The sequence below is a fragment of the Penaeus vannamei genome, chromosome 19 (genome assembly GCF_042767895.1).
Source record: "Penaeus vannamei isolate JL-2024 chromosome 19, ASM4276789v1, whole genome shotgun sequence".
Taxonomy (NCBI): Eukaryota; Metazoa; Arthropoda; class Malacostraca; order Decapoda; family Penaeidae; genus Penaeus; species Penaeus vannamei.
Genome location: NC_091567.1, coordinates 30,499,908 through 30,518,572, shown reverse-complemented (window position 1 = coordinate 30,518,572; position 18,665 = coordinate 30,499,908). Strand labels below are relative to the sequence as shown.

The 18,665-nt window shown below is 36.9% G+C and overlaps 1 protein-coding gene across 2 annotated transcripts in view; it reads right to left on the bottom strand.

Moving 5' to 3' along the window:
* Positions 1 to 290: 290 nt before the first annotated feature.
* LOC113814640 (uncharacterized) overlaps positions 291 to 18,665 on the bottom strand; it is a 22,770-nt gene continuing 4,395 nt past the window's right edge. Inside the window, exons 1-2 of one of the 2 annotated variants that reach the window (XM_070134187.1) lie at positions 16,648 to 16,777; positions 291 to 8,421 (exon numbers count right to left, since the gene is read on the bottom strand). In XM_070134187.1, coding sequence (XP_069990288.1) covers positions 814 to 8,415 — 7,602 coding nt within the window. In that variant the 5' untranslated portion in view covers positions 8,416 to 8,421; positions 16,648 to 16,777 and the 3' untranslated portion in view covers positions 291 to 813. Of the gene's footprint in view, positions 8,422 to 16,647; positions 16,778 to 18,665 lie in introns of those variants that run through there. The other variant, XM_070134186.1, reaches the window with a different exon arrangement.

Below are 18,665 nucleotides of genomic sequence, written 5' to 3'. Positions count from 1 at the left end.
GGCATCGTAAATAAAATTCATTTGTCTCATTATAAATGCATATTTTGGTGAGAGTTCATGCCATGACAGCTTAATTAATGGCACGTGTTTTTTTCCATATTCTTTTATTGCTGCCAAAAAAATTATTCACTACAGCAAGAGAAACAGTTCTGCATAAATCACATAAAGCATTAATTTGGAAAATATGTAGAACTACTATGTCAAACCTTTTACAAGAAAATCATTTGGTGATGAAAATCTTGTCCAACAGAAGTAACTCAATATTTTAAGACAAGAGTGAAAGCTAGAAATGAAACTTTTTCATATTTATTTTGTAAGATATAAAGAAAGCTGTTGGCTTTAAAACACTGAAGATATTGAATACAAAAAATGTAATTCATTCTTATGCTTGGCCAAATTCTTTTCCTTTAGCACATATCTATATAATCAATAAACTTAATATATATACTTTATACTTAAGTAGTATAAAAAGGCAACAAAAACATTTCTCTTTTGCTTCTTGATTACCATTAATCTTGAATGCAGGAAGGAAAAGATGAGGTGTGAAAAAAATGAAGAGGGAATGGGAATAAGTTAAAAAGAGAGAAAAGGTTATAGAATCTGACCATCAATAACTAATCATCCCTTCTCAAATATATGTTATATTACATTACAAAAGATATTTCCATTATGAAGCAATTGTAGCAATTGAAATTCTCTTAATCCTCTTACAATCACATTTCAAAAATCTGAAAATATACGAACTTTGATTATTACTACGAAATTAGTTACAAAAATATTTCATACATTTCTAAATACAGAAATAATACAATTTCACTGGTCTCCTAAATTTTCTGTGAACTCTTGCACTGTACTTGACAGCTCATCCATTCTTCGCATCCTAGCACGATACTTATCAGCCATCCAAGCAAAAAAGGAGAGCTGGTGCTCCATGTCTTTTGAAGATTCTGTGCACTCATGTTTGAAGCAGTCATTTAAAAATGTGTTCTTCCGTTTCTCTAGCAACAACTCTTTGTAGAAATCTTCTGATACCTGTCTTTCAGCTTCCAAAGCCAGTTGAACTTTTCTGTTATTTTCCAAAATGGTGTACATTTCCTCCTCAAGGGAACTGGTTGTCTGGCTTTCACTGGTACAGCGAGATGGCTGGTCTGAGTCCCGTGTGTTTTTCTCATTTTTCCTCTGAAGTTTTCGGAGTAAGTTTTTGTTTCTGTTCTTTTCCTCCAACAAATGGCGACTAACACCTAGGCTCTTTTTCTTTTCTTCCTCAAGTTGTCTCTTGAAGTCACTCACTTTTGTCAGTTCCTGGTCTAAGTTCCACACTTTTTGCTTAGGTATTCCAAGTTTAAGTTCTTTTCGGAGTTGTTCCTTAGATATATCAATAGCCTGTAATTGCTGTGCAAGAAAGCTCTTTGCAGCAGTTAGTTCTTCAATGCAGTTCTGAGCATTACTTAGCTGTTGCTTCCAATAACTTTCCTTCTCAATCAATAATGTGCAATGTTTTTTATTTGTTTCTAGTTCTGCTTCTAATTGTTTTTTTAATTCAGTGAGAGCCTCTGCCTCCTGTTCCTTTCGTTCCAACTTAGTCTGTGCTTCCTCCAACACTTTTTTAGACTTCTCTACCTCAGAAGCTAGCGAGTCACTTAAAATCTCTATTTCTGTTCTACAGTTTTCATGTTCTGCTACAGTCTCATTTAACCTTTCCTGCTGCAACTTCAGAGTATTCTGTAGACTCTCTTTCTCTCCCACCATATCCTGAATCAGCTTGAATTTGTATCCATCTATTTTAGATAATTCATCCTCTAGGGATGCAAACTGATCCTTGATGTCCTGCATGATGCAATCAAGATTATTAATTGCTTCTTCCAGACTCAGTGCCTTGGCATTATATTTTTCTCCACAGACACTTCTACCCTTTTCTGTGGTTACAGTCTCTATTAAGCTATTTATCCTTTCCTCATTTCCTGGACTCTTTTCTACCTGGTACACAGAAAGTTCCTCCCTCTGCTCTATTAAGGAATTTCGGACCTTTATTATCACTTTTTTCATTGACAGTAATTCTTCACCCTTATTTCTGATTTTTCCACATATGCGTTTTTTTTCACACTGTAAATTCTCCAAAGCTTTTTCTTTCTCTCTGAGTATTTCATTGGCTGCAGCAAAATCCTTTTCATGTAATTCTTCCCTCTTTGCCAAACATAATTTTAATGTACCTACTTCTTTCTCCATACTTGAAACCTCACCCATATATTTCTCAATTTCTTTTTCATGAGTTTCTTCCTTTCTTTTTAAATCCACCTTAAAATCCTCTAACTCTTTTTGGTTGTTCTCCAGAGCTTTGTCTTTTTCCTCCACACTTCTAGAGAATTTTTCCTTTGTTCTTGCAGCTTCTACTAGTGCACGTTCATTCTCTAACAAGAGCTGATTAATCCTTTCCCTCTCCCTTTCTATTAATGTGAGTGCAACATCACTTTCCTTTACTTGCCTCTTCATTTTCTGATTGTGATCTAAAATTTGTGCCAAAATAATTTCTCTTTTCCTTGAAACACTTTCTACTTTCAATCTTCTTGCAATCTCTTTTGTCAAGGCCTTTTCATTTCTGAATTTTAAGTCCTCTATGATCTTCTTCAGTTTTCTAATTTCCTCCAATGGATCTTTGCTTTCTCTGACTTGCCTGTTTCCTGAAATTTTACACTTGTTTGTTTTACCCTCATCTGGAACTCTCACTGGTATTTTAGCAGCACTATCTTTAACTGGCACTTTACCCTTCTTATCAACATCAAATTTACTACGTTTACTTTCCTTACTGATTGTCTGATCACTTTCTAGTGTCATCTCTTTGGAAAAATTTCTTTTCCTACTCATTTCACCATATCCAGCTTCCAAGTTCTGGTGTTTTCTTTCTCGTGTGATATTTGAATAATAGTCTCCATGCCATCCACTCTCTTTTGATATATTTTCACTAGGATGTAATCTTTCTTGTCCTGTACCAGGTTCATTGCTGTTGTTGCTTACTGAAAGGGGAAAGATTTTGTTCTTGTTTCTCATACAATATTCTGAATATGTTATTTTCACTGGATAAGGTTTTTCTGTTTCTTTAGTTTCCTTTTCTTCACAAGTTTTCCCTTCACCATCAGCAGCTTCAAAGTTTCTACCTTGCTCACACTTAGACAGTTGTAACCTTAGGTCTGCCTGATCACATATACCCATTTTAGGATCACAGTTCATAAACTGTTGTTCACTCTTCTCTGGAAAACTAATTTCCAAATTCATTTTTCTATGCTCCGAAGAGAAGTCATTTGTTTTCTGGCCTTCCACATTCCCCTCTACTTGCATTAAATTGGAAGATTCACTGGTGGTGTTACAACACTTTTCGTAAGTGAAAACACCTGAATAACTTAAACTTTGTCCATGTAATTTCATAGTTTTCTGGCTGCCCATATATTCATTACTGTAAATAACATTTTTTTGGCAAGTTTTTCTGGTTTCTACTTGAACTTTCTCAAAGAAACTTTCTTCTTTTTCTTTGTAAGTACAATATGACTTTGTTTCTGTGTCTGTCTCATTTTGATAAATCACTATGTTCTTATCAGGTGCACTCATATCTTTCAGGGTATTAAGTACTCCTTGTTGAACTTTTGAATGTTCTCCAATCTGAGGGTTACCCTTGGCATTCTCATGATTGCTGTAAGAGCTTTGACCTTCAACTTGTTCTACACTGCTTGTCATCTGAGGTGAATGAACTGGACCTGACCCAAGAAAATCTCTATCTTTGTCTTTTTCGCAATTACCATTTGACTTATTTTCAGCATTTATGTTACCAGAGATTCCTACACTCTCAGTTTCAGTATTTATTGTTATAGATTCCTTATCAATAATGAAATTTTGTAAGTACTCAATGATGGTACTCTTCATTTGTAACTGTTCCTTAAAATATGCAAGGGCTTTATTCTGCACACTCAAATTTTCTTCCAACTGCGCATTCATCTCTTCACGTGTTATGATGCATTGCTGAAGAGCAGCATTCTTTCTCTTCATTTCCAACATTTCTTTCAGATCACTAGTTGAAGAACCAGCTTTGGTCCTTTCTACCAGGTACTCCACTTCTCCGTGCAATTCCTGCATCCTTTTATAGGCACTACGCAGCTTCTCATCTTTCCTTGCTAACAATTCATTTTCTGTGGGATTTTTCTCATCTGAACACTGGACCAAAGAACTGCTTGGAAGTTCCCAGTCAAACTTATTGGCAGGCTCAGAACATTTTTGGCAGATTCTACCAACTGCCAGCTGAGACTCTCTCTCCTTAACAAAAGCCTGATAGTCTGAGAAATTTTTCTGTAGCTGTTTTATGAAACTCTCTTTTTCACTCAAAATATTGTTGCACTGAATCAATCTGTTCTCCAAATCTGCTAAATGTTTATTATATTCTTCCATGTAATGGCTCACTGATTCCTCTCCCTTCTGTTTACCTTGATTTTTCTGATTATTAATGCAACTCCAATGATATTTTTCTTTCTCTTGATCAAGGAGGTTCTGCTGTTGTTGAATGACAGAAATTTTCTCCTGTAGATTGAAATTGGCCATTTTCAGCTCATGGCTAATTCCATAGTATTGGTCTTCTAAAGATCTAATATATACATCTCGTTCCTGCAGTGAGCAATGAGCAATATGTAATTTATGCTCAAGCTCACCATGAAAAGATCTGCAAGATACTGCATCACTTTTTAAATCCGCTATTTTCTTTTCATTGCGTGCAATCATATGATCTTTTTCCCCTAAAAGCTGTCTCTGTGTCCTTAGTTCTTCCTTTAGCCGACTACAGCATAATTCCTTATAGCTGACCAATTCCTTAATTTTTCTCAATTTTTCTTGGAGATGATTAATATGCGTTACATGATCTTTTTGCTTCTTTTCACACCTGCTCTCTATAGGTGCTATAGCCTTTGTCTCTGTTCTAAAAGCAAGTTCAGTTTTCTGCTGAATCACTTTGTCTTTCTCATCTATCACAACCTTAAGTTCTGCCACTTTCTGCTGAAGCTCATCATTCTTCACTTCTTTCTCCTCTACCAGTCCATAAAGGTTAGCAAGAACCTCCTCAGTTTCACTGATAAAATTTTTCTCTGATGTCTGGTTCTTGGAACTGCTTGATTTCAAGCATGAGTCTGAGATTTTGCCTCCATGAATTTTTATAAATGCCTTAATTCCATTTATTTTTTCTTGCAATTTCTCCTTTATGTTTTTCAATTCTCTACCTGCTGACATCTGCTTTCCTCTTAGAACTTTTACCTGTGTGCATTTTTGTCGAAGTTTTTTCACCAAAAGTCCAAGTTTCGCTTCTGCTGTATTACTTCTACACTTCTTACAGGATGCAACAGATTTTTTCTTTGTAATATTAGAAAACCCTGCATCAGATGTGCCCAAGTTCTGGCAAATATCAGGAATCTTTTCAAAGATCAAAGACCAACCCCCACCTTTGGGCAAAACATATAAAGACTTTTTAAGAACTTTTTCCCAATGGCTCCTCTTTTTTGCACTGCAAGTTTTTGAGATTATTCTGTGTAATAGTTCATACTGCATAAACTGTTTTCTGTTTATTTCTGTGAAATCTCTATTTACTGGTCTGCAAATTTTGCAAATCCAAGAGTGAATATCTGTGTGAGAAAATTTTCCAAGGCTAATGGCTGCCAACACCAATTCCACAGTTAAGTATGAACGTGGCACAATCAGGAGCTGTTTTTTGCAGCCTAGGGCTCCCGATATGGTAAGCAGAGAGGTCATTTTCACCTGCCAATTAGAAATATTTGTGATATCTGACTCTGATAATGAGTTAGATGTATTTTCTTTCACATAACTTGATTCCGGTGCACCTTTGCAGGTCGGTTTCTGTACAAGACAGTCCACTGGTTCAGAACAAAGATTATCTTTAACTGTCTCGGTCATTTCTCTTTCAAAATTCGGATCCTTTACAAAACCTTCAAATTCAAATCCTTTCACACTGTTGCCTCCTTCATTTGTACTGAAGTCTCTCAGAGAGTATTTTTCCTTTTTCTCAGCATGACTTTCATCACTGCTTCCTATTTTTTCTTTTACTGAATTCAAATCCTGCCACTGACAATCGAGATTTGTTCTTGTTGTAAGGTTTTTTATATCAAGACCATCTTTTTCATCACTATTTATCTCCTGGACATTTAGTACTGATTCTTTGATTTCTGCATCTTTTCCATTATTATGAATCTCCTCTTTCATCACAGACTTAGTTTTCTCAACCGTGTTAAATTCCTTTTGCAATAAAGTCGATCCCATGTTCTCACAGCATGAAAATCCTTCAGCAACTGATATTGAATTTTGAGGAATTAAGTTAGGCAAATCATGACCATCTCTTGATAATTCTTTACTATCTGAATCCTGACCATGTAATGACACATTGTCACTGACAACTATATGATGACTGTTGTTCTCTTCATCTATAATTTGTGTCTTTGACCTACTACACTCAGAAAACAATAGGCCAGACTGCTTTCTTACTTCTATGTTTTCCTCTTTCTCTCTTTCTGGCAAAGTTTGTACTGTTCTCTGATGATTTACAAACCATGATGACCTATCTTGCACTTCTTCTATTTTGGTATACACATCAGCATTCTGATTCTGAAGTGCATCATCTGATGTACTAGGACAAGCTGTATCTGGCATTTCTGTTGATGCATTGTGTCCTTCAGAATTAATTTGTTCTTCTGATCTCAAGCTACTAGTATCTATAGCTTTATGATCCTGTTCAACTGATATTTTGCACAGACTAGATGATAAATCCTGAATGGTAGCCCTTGTCAATCTCTTTTTTGCTTTTGTCACCCTACATGAACTTGGTTGAATATCCAAAACTTTTGACTTCTTGAAACTGCATGATGGATATGTAATAGAAGTTAATTTCTGCAAATGAAGAGGATTCTCTTTGCCTTCTGCACCTCTTTCTTCTTTTAAAGTGCTTTCTGCATCATTACAAAGAACATTAACCACTTTGGATTTCAATCTAATGTTGGGACGTTTTTTCACATATGGTTTCTTTGGGGTCTGGGGAGTATTTTTCTTCAAATTTACATCATTACAAGGAGAGGCTTTCCCCGTGTCTTCAGCATTCCTTGAAATCATTTCTGTATCTTTGATACAGAATGTTTCTCTGATCTGCAATGCCAGTGCGCTTCCATCCTCACTTTTATTTTCTATTTTCTCATGTATTTTCTCCTCAGTGATAACAGAATCTTCAATATATTTCACTGAAGAAGTGTTAATAACTTCTTGTTTTCTCATTACTCCTTCCTTAACAATATCTGAATTACATATGTTCTCTTCTCTTTTTATTTTATTTTTGATTAACATCTGTGATTTTTTTATGATTTCTGCTTCTTTAGAAATTTTGTGGCCTATCTCACTGGATAATGTGCAACTTGAAATAACTGCAGATTTTCTACTGAGCTCAGTAAATGAGATTCTAATGCCATCATTATGCTGGCTATTTGTGTCATCTGCATTTTGTCCATACAGCATAGTAGATGAAATTTCAAGATCTTTTTCAAAGTGCTGTTCAACTGTGCTATCAGCAATTCTTCCAACCAGATTTCTAGATACAGTATCATTTTCATGGTGCTTATCCAATGTGTTATCTGCAACTTTTCCTACAAGCAATAGAGATGAGATTTCATTATCCTTTTCATTGTGCTGGCCATCTGTGCTTTTTGTATTTTTCTCTTCTAGATTTACATATGAAATTCCATTATCATCTTCATAATGCAGTCTTTCCAGATTTACAGACAAGTTATTTTCATGGTGCTGCCCATCTTTGTTATCTGCAATTTCGTGATCCAGTTTTATAACTGAGGTTACATTATTACTTCCACTGTGTTGATCAAATTCTGATTCAATAAATATACCTTGGTTTCCCGGAATCAAAGAATTTTCATTTTCCAATCCACTTTTTCCAACAATATTGCCATCAACACTCAAATCTTGTTTGTATTCAGTATCTGATATCCTTAATTTCTTAACAGGCTCTTCATACTCCAACACTGAATTAGCCTTGAACTTGCAAGGTTCTGTCTTACTTGTTGGTATATTTAATTCTAAATTGCTAGGAACCATACCAAGCCCTGATATGGTAGAAGACGTCATCCCGGCCTCCACCAGGGAAGTAACCTCACTCTGATTCTCTGTGCAGGACAGGACTACTTCACAGCATGTTGCATTACTTGAGTCACAATCTTCTGGACAACTTCCTTGAGATTTGAGCACTGAATGACTTGTTGAGGCAGTTACACTTAATATGGGTAAGCTGACTCTTGACATATGCTTTTTGGTGGCTGGTACCACCTTCCTTAACCTTGCTGCAGGAGATTTACCCCTGATCCTTTTTCTTCGATGGTCCATCTTCTTCTGCAAAGAAAATTGAGTGCTTTCTTAAAAATAAACATATTTATATTCACACTTTAAACATAATGTTAGAAGTAATTAAAGATGTTTATTACTATAAGTATGCCTTATATATGTCTATGATATACCTCATATTACCTAAACTAAGGTAAAGTTATATTTTGTTAAGTTACCCATATAAAAGTATATTTTCTTTTATGTACGCCATCTTACTGCAAATTTTTATACTCGTGTAATGTAAACAACCCTATGTAGTGCCACGTAGATTCTCCTGAACACATCGAGTTAAGCACATCAACTCTGTGTTTTACTGATCCCCATAGAAAATCATGTATGCATTGATACGTCAAACTTGCTTAATACACGCAGGGAAGATGAGTTCTCCCACCACGCCATCAGGATATGGGCCCAGATTTAAGCAGTTTGATGGTGATGCAAACAAATATGATTTGTGGGAAGAGCACTTCCTCGGCGCATTGGACATATTGGAACTACATCTCGCGCTCGATAAGTATGCTTCAGAACGTCCAGAAGGTTATAATCCGGATCGTGCCTAAAGGACAATCTACAGTCATTTAACTGGTTGTCTTGACAAAACGTCACTTGGTGTGATAAAACGTGAAGCGAAAGGAGATGGCGTGAGGCTTTGGCAGTACTATGAAAGTATTACCTAAGGGAATCAGACCAGAGGTTGTATGATTTATTAATGTCATTCTTCACCAAGAGACTAGAGAATGGCGGCAGTGCTATGGAATATCTCTCATTCCTTAAGGAGACAATAGCAGCACTCAGAGAAGCAGGTGAGAGCATCAGTGATTGTATCTTAGTGGTAATCACACTAAAAGGACTTCCACAGAGATACAAGAATTTTATTGATATAGCTAATCAACGCAACCCTCCATATGATTTTTGTGGGTTAAAGACAGCTATATTAACTTATGAAGATACTCTCAAAGGAAATTCTGATACAGAGAGAGTAATGGCTGACCAAGGTAATAATACTTTTAAACAGAAGAGATGCTTCAAGTGTGGTGAACCAGGCCATTTTGCATCAAAATGCTACAAAGGTGGTGAATATAAAAGAGTAAACAACCTGAACAAGCCTCAAAATGTCAAGAAATGGTGTGCATTTCATAATTCAAGAACTCACAATACTAGTGAATGTAAAACAAAGATCCCTAGGAGGAGTAATAACTCAGTAAATTCTGCTAATAATACAAGTGAGCCACAAAACTTTGAATATTCTTTCCATATAACACACTCAAGGTTACGACCCGTCGAGGGGACCTCAGTCTTGTGACATTGGAAAACAAAATGTATCAGGCTTAGAAGCAGATGAATGTTTGATCATGATTGACAGTGGTTGCACTACACATATAGAAATAAATAAACCAAAATTTGTGAGATATGAAGAGTCCTTTGATCCACAAAACCATTACATAGAGTTGGCAGATGGCCAGCGGCAACAAGGAAATGTGCAAGGAATCAGTGATGTCAAAGATTTTATTCAAGATCGAAACGGCAGATCGAGAAGTGTTTTACTAAAAATGCTCTATACATACCAGGATTTAAACAGTTAGGTTAGGTTAGGTTAGGTTAGATCAGGTCGTGTTAGTATGAAAGACCGTTCAGAGTGGACACAGCATTACTTTTTCACCAAATGATAGTACACTAACTACCAATGATGGCACAGTATTTGATATTGTTGAGAAAAACAAACTGTTCTACTAACGTAGAGGTAAGCAACATACGAACTCTCATATGGATAAGTTCAACAAGGTCAATTTAGGGAAGGCTAAGCACACCCTAGAGGAATGGCATAAAATTTTAGGACACTGTAATGTGACTGATGTGCAAAAATTTGAAGCAACTGTTAATGGCATGCATATTTTGAGTAAAGATAAGTTCAACTGTACCACATGTGCTCTTGGTACAATGACACAGTATAGAAATAGAGAGCCTGACAAAAAGGCTAAGCAGCCCTTTGATTTAGCCCACTGTGATGTAGTAAGACCTATTGATCCAGCAGCTAAAGGAGGTTTCAGGTACAGTATCCCAATATTTCATTGATGACTACTCAGGAGCTCTTAGAGTTTACCTCATAAAGAGTAAGAGTGATACAGTACAAGCCATGAAGAGGTACATGACAGAAACAGCACGTTATGGCAGGATAAAAAGCCTGAGATGTGACCAAGGAACGGAATTTACAAATAATGAATTCAGAAAACACCTTGTAGAGTATAAGATTAAACAAGAGTTTTCTGCACCCCACTCTCCACATCAAAATGGAACAGCTGAGAGGTCACACAAATCTATTTTTGATATGGCCTGATGTTTACTGATTGATGTCAAATTACCCAAGGATATGTGGAGCTATGCAGTGAAAACTGCTTGCTACATCAGGAATAGGTGCTATAACCCCAGAACTCGGAAAACTCCAGTAAAAATGCTCACTGGAAAGCAGCCCAACATCAGCAAAATGAATGTTTTTGGAGTAAGATGTTTTGCATATGAAGAGGAGAAAAAGAAACTTGATCCCAGAAGTAAGGAAGGGATATTTGTAGGCTATGATGACCAGAGCACAGCGTACTTAATTTACTTCAAGGACATCCAGACAGTAAAGAAGATAAGATGTGTCAAGTTTATGGAAAACTTGCCCAATGTAGCTGAACCATCAAGTACCGAGCAAGGCTCAGCTGAATAAGACATCTAGGTGGTGACAGGACTTCAGCTAAAACCACTTCCAGCGAACCAAGATAAGCCACCAGAGAACATAAGTGAAGAAGATATCCAGCTCGAGAAAGACAGAAACCCTTACATCTAGATGACTACGTTACTGATGAACTAGACGACAGTATCTCCAGCGTGACACACAAAAGCTTCATTTATCATTGCTACCGAGTGTCACACAAACCAGTACCAGTCACCTACCAAGAAGCTATAACATCTCAAGAGGGACCTCAGTGGAAGAAAGCAATGGACGAGGAAATATCTTCACTTCAAGACAACGATACCTATGAACTTACTACACTGCCTGAGTCACGTACAGCAGTAGGTGGAAGATGGGTTTATCAAGTAAAGCCTAGACCAAACAGCAAAGAAAAATTTAAAGCAAGATATGTTGCTAAAGGATATTCACAGGTGAAGGACACTGACTACAGAGAAACTTTTGTACCAACAGCAAGAATGTCTACACTACGTGCTTTATTGGATGTGGCTGTACAAAAGGACATGGTAATACATCAGATGGATGTTAAAACAGTTTACTTACATGCTGATACTGATCAAGAAATATATGTGGAACAACCTGAAGGTTATGAAGAGAGATAGTGCAGGAAATGTGTTGTGTTGCAAGCTGAAAAAGTCACTTTATGGTCTGAAACAAAGTGGTAGAATGTGGAATAGTGTAATCCATAATTTCTTCATTTCAGAAGGATTCAAACAATCACAGACTGATCATTGTCTGCATCTAAAGCATGATATTATTGTGCTTTTATGGGTAGATGATTTAATTATTGCCAGCAGTAACATGTCCCTGATGAACAAATTTAAACAATCCCTTTGTCAAAATTTCAGAATGACTGATTTAGGTAAACTAAACTGGTTTCTTGGAATGTCATTTGTTTCTGGTAAAGATTACATTGAGGTGAACCAAATTAAATATGTAGAGAAGATTTTGGATAGGTTTAACATGTCAGATTGTTATGCAAGAAATATACCATGTGATCCAAGAATTGTTAACACCTTAACAGTAGAATCTGATGAGTTGGCAAATGCTACTCTTTACAGAGAAATAGTAGGTAGTCTCATATATATTATGACAGGTACTAGACCAGATTTGTGCTATGTGGTAACTAAACTTTCACAGTATATGTCCAATCCTACTAAAGCTCAATTAAATGCTGCTAAGCATGTGCTCAAATATTTGAAAAGTACAATGATGTATGGTCTTACATTCAAAAAGTCAAATGAATCAGTTCAACTTAAAGGATTTTGTGATTCAGACTGGGGATCATCTGAAGACAGAAACAGCATATCAGGATATTGTTTTCAGTTACATAAAGATGGACCACTTATATCATGGAAAAGTAAGAAACAACAGACAGTAGCACTTTCATCTTGTGAAGCAGAGTAGATGGCCATTACCTATGCCATTCAGGAAGCAAAGTTCCTAAGACAAATTGTGTCTGAACTATTAAGATTAAAGTTGAAGTCTGTAGACTCAGGAGTTGACAACCAAGGTGCTATTAATCTTGCCAAAAACCCAGTTAATCAACAAAGATCAAAGCACATTGATATTCGTTACCACTTCATTAGAGATGAAGTAGAGAAGGGTAATGTAAACTTATTCTATGTTCCTACACAACAGAATCCAGCTGATATTTTTACAAAGCCTGAAATCCAGAAGAAGTTGCAAACTTTTAACTATATCAGGGGATAGATTCTCAGATAACATACCCATCTTTAATTAAGAGGGGGTGTTAGAAGTAATTAAAGATATTTATTACTATAAGTATACCTCATATATGTTTGATATACCTCATATTACCTAAACTAAGGTAAAGTTATATTTTGTTAAGTTACCCATATAAAAGTATATTTTCTTTTATTTACACCATCTTATGGCATATTTTTATACTCGTGTAATGTAAACAACCCTATGTAGTGCCACGTAGATTCTCCTGAATGCATAGAATTAAGCGCATCAACTCTGTGTTTTACTGATCCCCACAGAAAATCATAAATGCATTGACACGTCAAACTTGCTTAATACACGCAGGGAAGATGAGTTCTCCCACTACGCCAACACATAAACAAAAAAAAAAAGTAAATGGTTAATGGTTGTGGGAAACGGCCTCACGAGACCCACACTTGGTAACAAAACATGATGTAGAAGCAGGATCAAGGGCTGGGGGTTGTTGCCTGAAACAGTGCTGACCTGGCACTGCCACGTAGTGGCCTTTATTGATAAGAGTATTCATACATAAAAAATATATATGGAAAATAAGTACTTTCTCTGATGATATAAAACTACATGAAAAATAAAGTATTTCTCTAATTCAAATTCAGAAAATATATACTCTACTCCACAAAAAATATAGATATTCTTTAACAAAGAAATAATAACAAAGGAACTGAGGGTAAACACAGAAAAGTAGTGTTCTGAGCATCAAGGAGTCACTAACATATTTAACATACTCCCCACCACAGGAGTATTTACTCCTATCATAGACTAAGTATACTTAAATGAGGTAATAAATCCTGAGAAATAGTAGGACAATTTTCTCCTTGGAATTGGTTTCAATAAACTCAGATATACTATAAAACTCACAAACTTATCTTAATTTCAACCTTAAGAAATAAGAACAACTAAACTAAATGCTGCAGATTATTACAAGTCAAGTATATTTGGGGTTTTATGGCACAACCCCGTTGACTATAGGAAGTAGGTTTTAAACAGCTCTCTTCACAAGGCTCAGAGGCACTATTTTCATTGTTTCCAGGAACTGATGGTTTAACAATTTCCCCTGAGATAGATTCTCTCAAATCTTCATCAGAATCTTCATAAAGATCAGTATACATTTCAAGATCATGCAACTTCTGCACTGGTCTATTAACTACTCCTTTGTCAGTTTTTACCCTTACACTCCTAATGACATTATCATTACCTGGGAATACTTCTGTTTCAACACCTAATGGCCATTTTAGCCTAGGAACATAGTCTTCTCTGACTAGGACAATAGTACCTTTCTTTACATTACATTTTTGCACAAATCCCTTCACAACAGGTGGCAAGTTTCTTAGATAATCATTGCTCCATACTTTCCAAAACTTATCAAGTTGTTGCTGGCAAATACTTTCTCGCATAATCAAATCCTTTCCTGTGATACAAGAAGGTTGATCATTAACCTCGAGTTGAAGTCCAGCATTACGTCCAATGAGAAATTGTGAGAGTCAAAGGATTAGAAACATCAGGTTCATCTCCAACATATGTTAAGGGTCTAGAATTCACACAAGCCTCAATTTCTTGAATGGTGGTCTCTAACTCAATTTTTGACAAACATTTAACCCCTATTGTTTTCCTCAAAGCTGACTTAACAGACCTAATCAAACGCTCCCACCAACCTCCCCTCCATGGAGAACAAGGAACAATAAATTTCCATTGAGGAGACAATGGTCCATATTCTTGTTGAAGTTGACGAGTTGCACTCACAAATGTTTTAGCATTATCTGAGTAAAAAACAGAAGGAAGACCTCTCTGTGCTGCAAATCTACGTATTGCAAGCATGCAGTCAGAAAGAGATAATGAATCAGTTAGTTCTAGGTACACTGCTCTTACTACTGCACAAGTAAACAACAAAATGTACAATTTCTTTGAAGGCAAATTAATACAAAAGAGAGGACCAGCATAATCAAGTCCTGTCACAGTGAAGAGAGGAGCAATCTTAACTCTTAATCCTGGTAGAGGTACAGCAGGCTAACTAAAAGCCCTAGAATCATACCTCTTACATTTAACACACATTCTACAAACAGTTTTAGCAATTCTCCTGACTCCCAAAATCCAGTAGCTGCCTCTTAAAATAGACACAATGGTTGCTACTCCAGCATGCTTCAGAAAAATATGCTGAAATTGAACCAAGAGCTTAGCAACATGACCTGAAGGAATAATAACATACAGAATGTTTACTTTCAAAACTTAAAATAGCATTCTCCAAACGTCCTTTAATTCTCAACAGGCCTTCATCATCTACAAAGGGATCTAACCTACACAAAGGAGAACCCTTTGAAGGAGATTTACCTTTTTTCAAGTCTGCTATTTCCTGAACAAAATTCTCTCTCTGCACACAGTAGAACAATTTGGTCTTGGCCCTTGCTAACTCAGCAGTAGACAAGGGACCTGAAATCTTCACAGAATGAGGTCGGACGTTATTAATAAATCTCATAACCCAAGCCACCACACAACGTGCCTTATTGAAGTTACTCCATCTCTCAAACTAAAATATTTTAGGAGAGTTTACAGATACACAAGAAATATTCCCTTTACTGCAACTTTCTTCTACAGGTAACTCTACAGTTTCTCCTTTATCACTTAGAGTTAAAGTTCAGACAACCAAGAAGGGCCATTTATCCATAAAGTAGAATTAACAAGGGGTTTGGCTAACTCCCCTCTAGACACAAGATCAGCAGGATTTTCTTTACCTGGACAATGGTACCAGTGGCATGGGGAGGTAAGACTGAATTTCAACAACTCTATTCGACACAAACACCTTCCATCTACAAGGATTACCCTTTATCCATGCAAGTGCAACCTTTAAGTCTGTCCAACAACAATAAGTCACTGTCTTATCGAGACAGAGGGCAGACTTCACAAAATCTAAGTCTAGCACAAAGTAAAGCACCAAGCAACTCTAGTCAAGGTAACGTGACCCTCTTTATTGGTGCCATCCTTGACCTTGCTACCACTAATGACACCTGGATTGTCCCATCGACAAGGGGAACTCTCAAGTACACGCAAGCTCCATACCCTTTCTCTGAAACATCACCAAAGGCATGGAGTTCTAAACCAGACAACTCTTTCCAGGACATCTCTGGAAAATAGCAACGATTAATCTTCCAATATCTTAGAGCAGCAATTCTGAAACTTATTTTACACCTCATTAGGTAGTAACTCATCCCAATCAAGCCCGTCTCCATATGTCTTGAAAGAGGATTTTAGCATACATGACAAAGGGACTAATCAAACCAAGTGGGTCAAAAAGCCTGGCTATGAGACGAAGAATTGCTCTTTTGGTCGACACCAAATGTGTCTCCATGTCTAAATCAATACCTTCAAAAACAAAGTGATCTGACAAGGATAACCACTTGATACCTAAAACCTTTGTGGATTCATGTTCATCACCATGATCAATTTTGTCATTAAACTTTGTACCAAACAATTTACAATTTGAGTGCCATTTAAAAAGAGGGAACCCAACTTCAGCCAAAATACTTTGAGCTACTTTAAACTTCTCACAAGCTTCCTCAGCAGTGTCCGCCCCTGACAGCCAATCATCTACGTAAAGGTTTTCCTTTCCTCAGCAGTGTCCGCCCCTGACAGCCAATCATCTACGTAAAGGTTTTCCTTTAACTCTTTTACTACTGAAGTATCAGGATAGGACTGTAAGTGGTATTTCATGGTTGCATTTAACAAAAATGGGCTACTTGTTACCAAAGGGAACACAAACAAACCTCATAATTCTAATGGAGTGTTTGCATTTCCACAAAAAGCGATGAACATCTCGGTCTTCTGGCCAAACACAAATCTGTAAGAATGCCTTTGTAATATCAGCAGTCAACGCAACCTTCCACTTTCTGAAACGAACCAATACTTTCACAAGATCAGGGTTAAGTGAAGGACCAGACTCAAGACAATCATTTAAAGAAGTGCCATCATAACTAGATGCAGAAGCATCAAAAACTGGTCTGACATTAGTTGAAGAACCACTCTCTTTGACAACCAGACGATGAGGCATATAATAAGTAGGCTGAGAACTTACAACTTCACTTGAAGGGATTTCCCCAATTATTCCCTCTTGTTCATAATCAGTAAACACGTTAGAATATTGTTTCTGAAGCTCTGGGTCCTTGTCTAACTTACGCTTTAATCCTTGCAACCTTTTCCTAGCACTTCCCTCATTATTCATAAGATTCTTCTTGCAGTCATCTGACTTCCAGGGTAAGCCTACTTCATAGCATCCCTCATCAAACTTAACATTTTTACAAAATTGCTTCAAAACAGGGTCTGAGGTAAATGGACTAGGAACAGTTTCCCTTTGACTTATGCCAACAGATTCTAAATCCCAAAACTCATGCAAATCAGAATCTGTCACATTTCATATACACAACATTTGTGTATACTCATAGTTCCTGTTAGTAGGAATCTTCCATGAACCAGATAACACCCAACCAAATACAGACTTTTGGGCTACTAATCCATTACTCTGATGTGGCTTAATTTCAGGATCCATAAATCTCCAATAAGAATCCAAACCTACAAGTATATCTATATTCAGGTGACTATTATTCTTGTAATCATCAGCACGTGGAAAATCAGAAAATGCATCAACCAAATTACTAGGAATACAGGGTCTTGTCAATGGTGCACAAACCTTTGGAATCTCTAAAGCCATTAAATGTTTTGCACCATGTAAACCTACTAATTGCAAGTCAAAGATATTACTCTGTTTACCTGGAGGAGACTTACTACCTCCAAAAGCAGCATATGACACAGGTTCTGAGCTCACCCACTTGGGCTTAACTTTCTTCACAAGATTACTGGACATCTATCAGAGCCTGTATCAAACAACAAGGTGGCTTCACAACAAGGACCTGACTCGCCAAACACTTTAACTCTAGCTGTCTGTAGCACACAGCTAGTTTTCATCAACACATTACACTTGCTAAGAGTCACACTAACATGATTCACTTGGGGACTGCAATTTTCAGAAGGTTCTACAATATCACTAACCTTCTGATCACTCACACTTTTCCATAGCCTTTTCTGTGCTTCCTGCACCCTTTGATCTACACAGACGAAAATTATGATTGCCATTACACTTAGAACACTTGCTTTGACAACCACTGGAAATATGCCCCTTACTCAAACACTTGAAACACAAATGGGCAGCTTTGATTTCTTCTTCACGTTCCTTCAAAGGGAGCTTCAGGATATCCCAACACTTCTCAGACTTGTGTTTCTTGCTGCAGAAAGCACAATAGGATGATCCTACTTCAGATGAGGTGTGAAGAGCCGATGCAGATGGCGCTCTTCTTTTCTCCGAGTCCACAAATCGTCATTCAGGCTTCCCCATCCCGACCTCCGGGAAAATTTCATATCTCTCTCGATGGCTTATCTCCTTCTGCAGGAACGTCAGCAGCCATTCCAGGTCACCTTCGTGATTTGTAAATTCCCTTGACCATTCCATGGAATCTTATCTCTTGAATCAGACGACCCAAGACCAATGGAGTTAACACCACGCCAAATTGTTTATTATTGATGCCAAAGCTCTCCAAACTTCTTACATGCCACAGGAGCTAGTCTAGAAGATTCCACAGCGACTCAACATAATTTGCTCCTTTTATTTTGGGAAAGTACAACATTTATGATTATTTGAGGACGGCCAAATCTATTCTTCAATAAATCACATGCAACCTTGTAATTTGGAACCGTGAGTGTTACTCCTCGGATGGCAGACAATGCTTTTCCT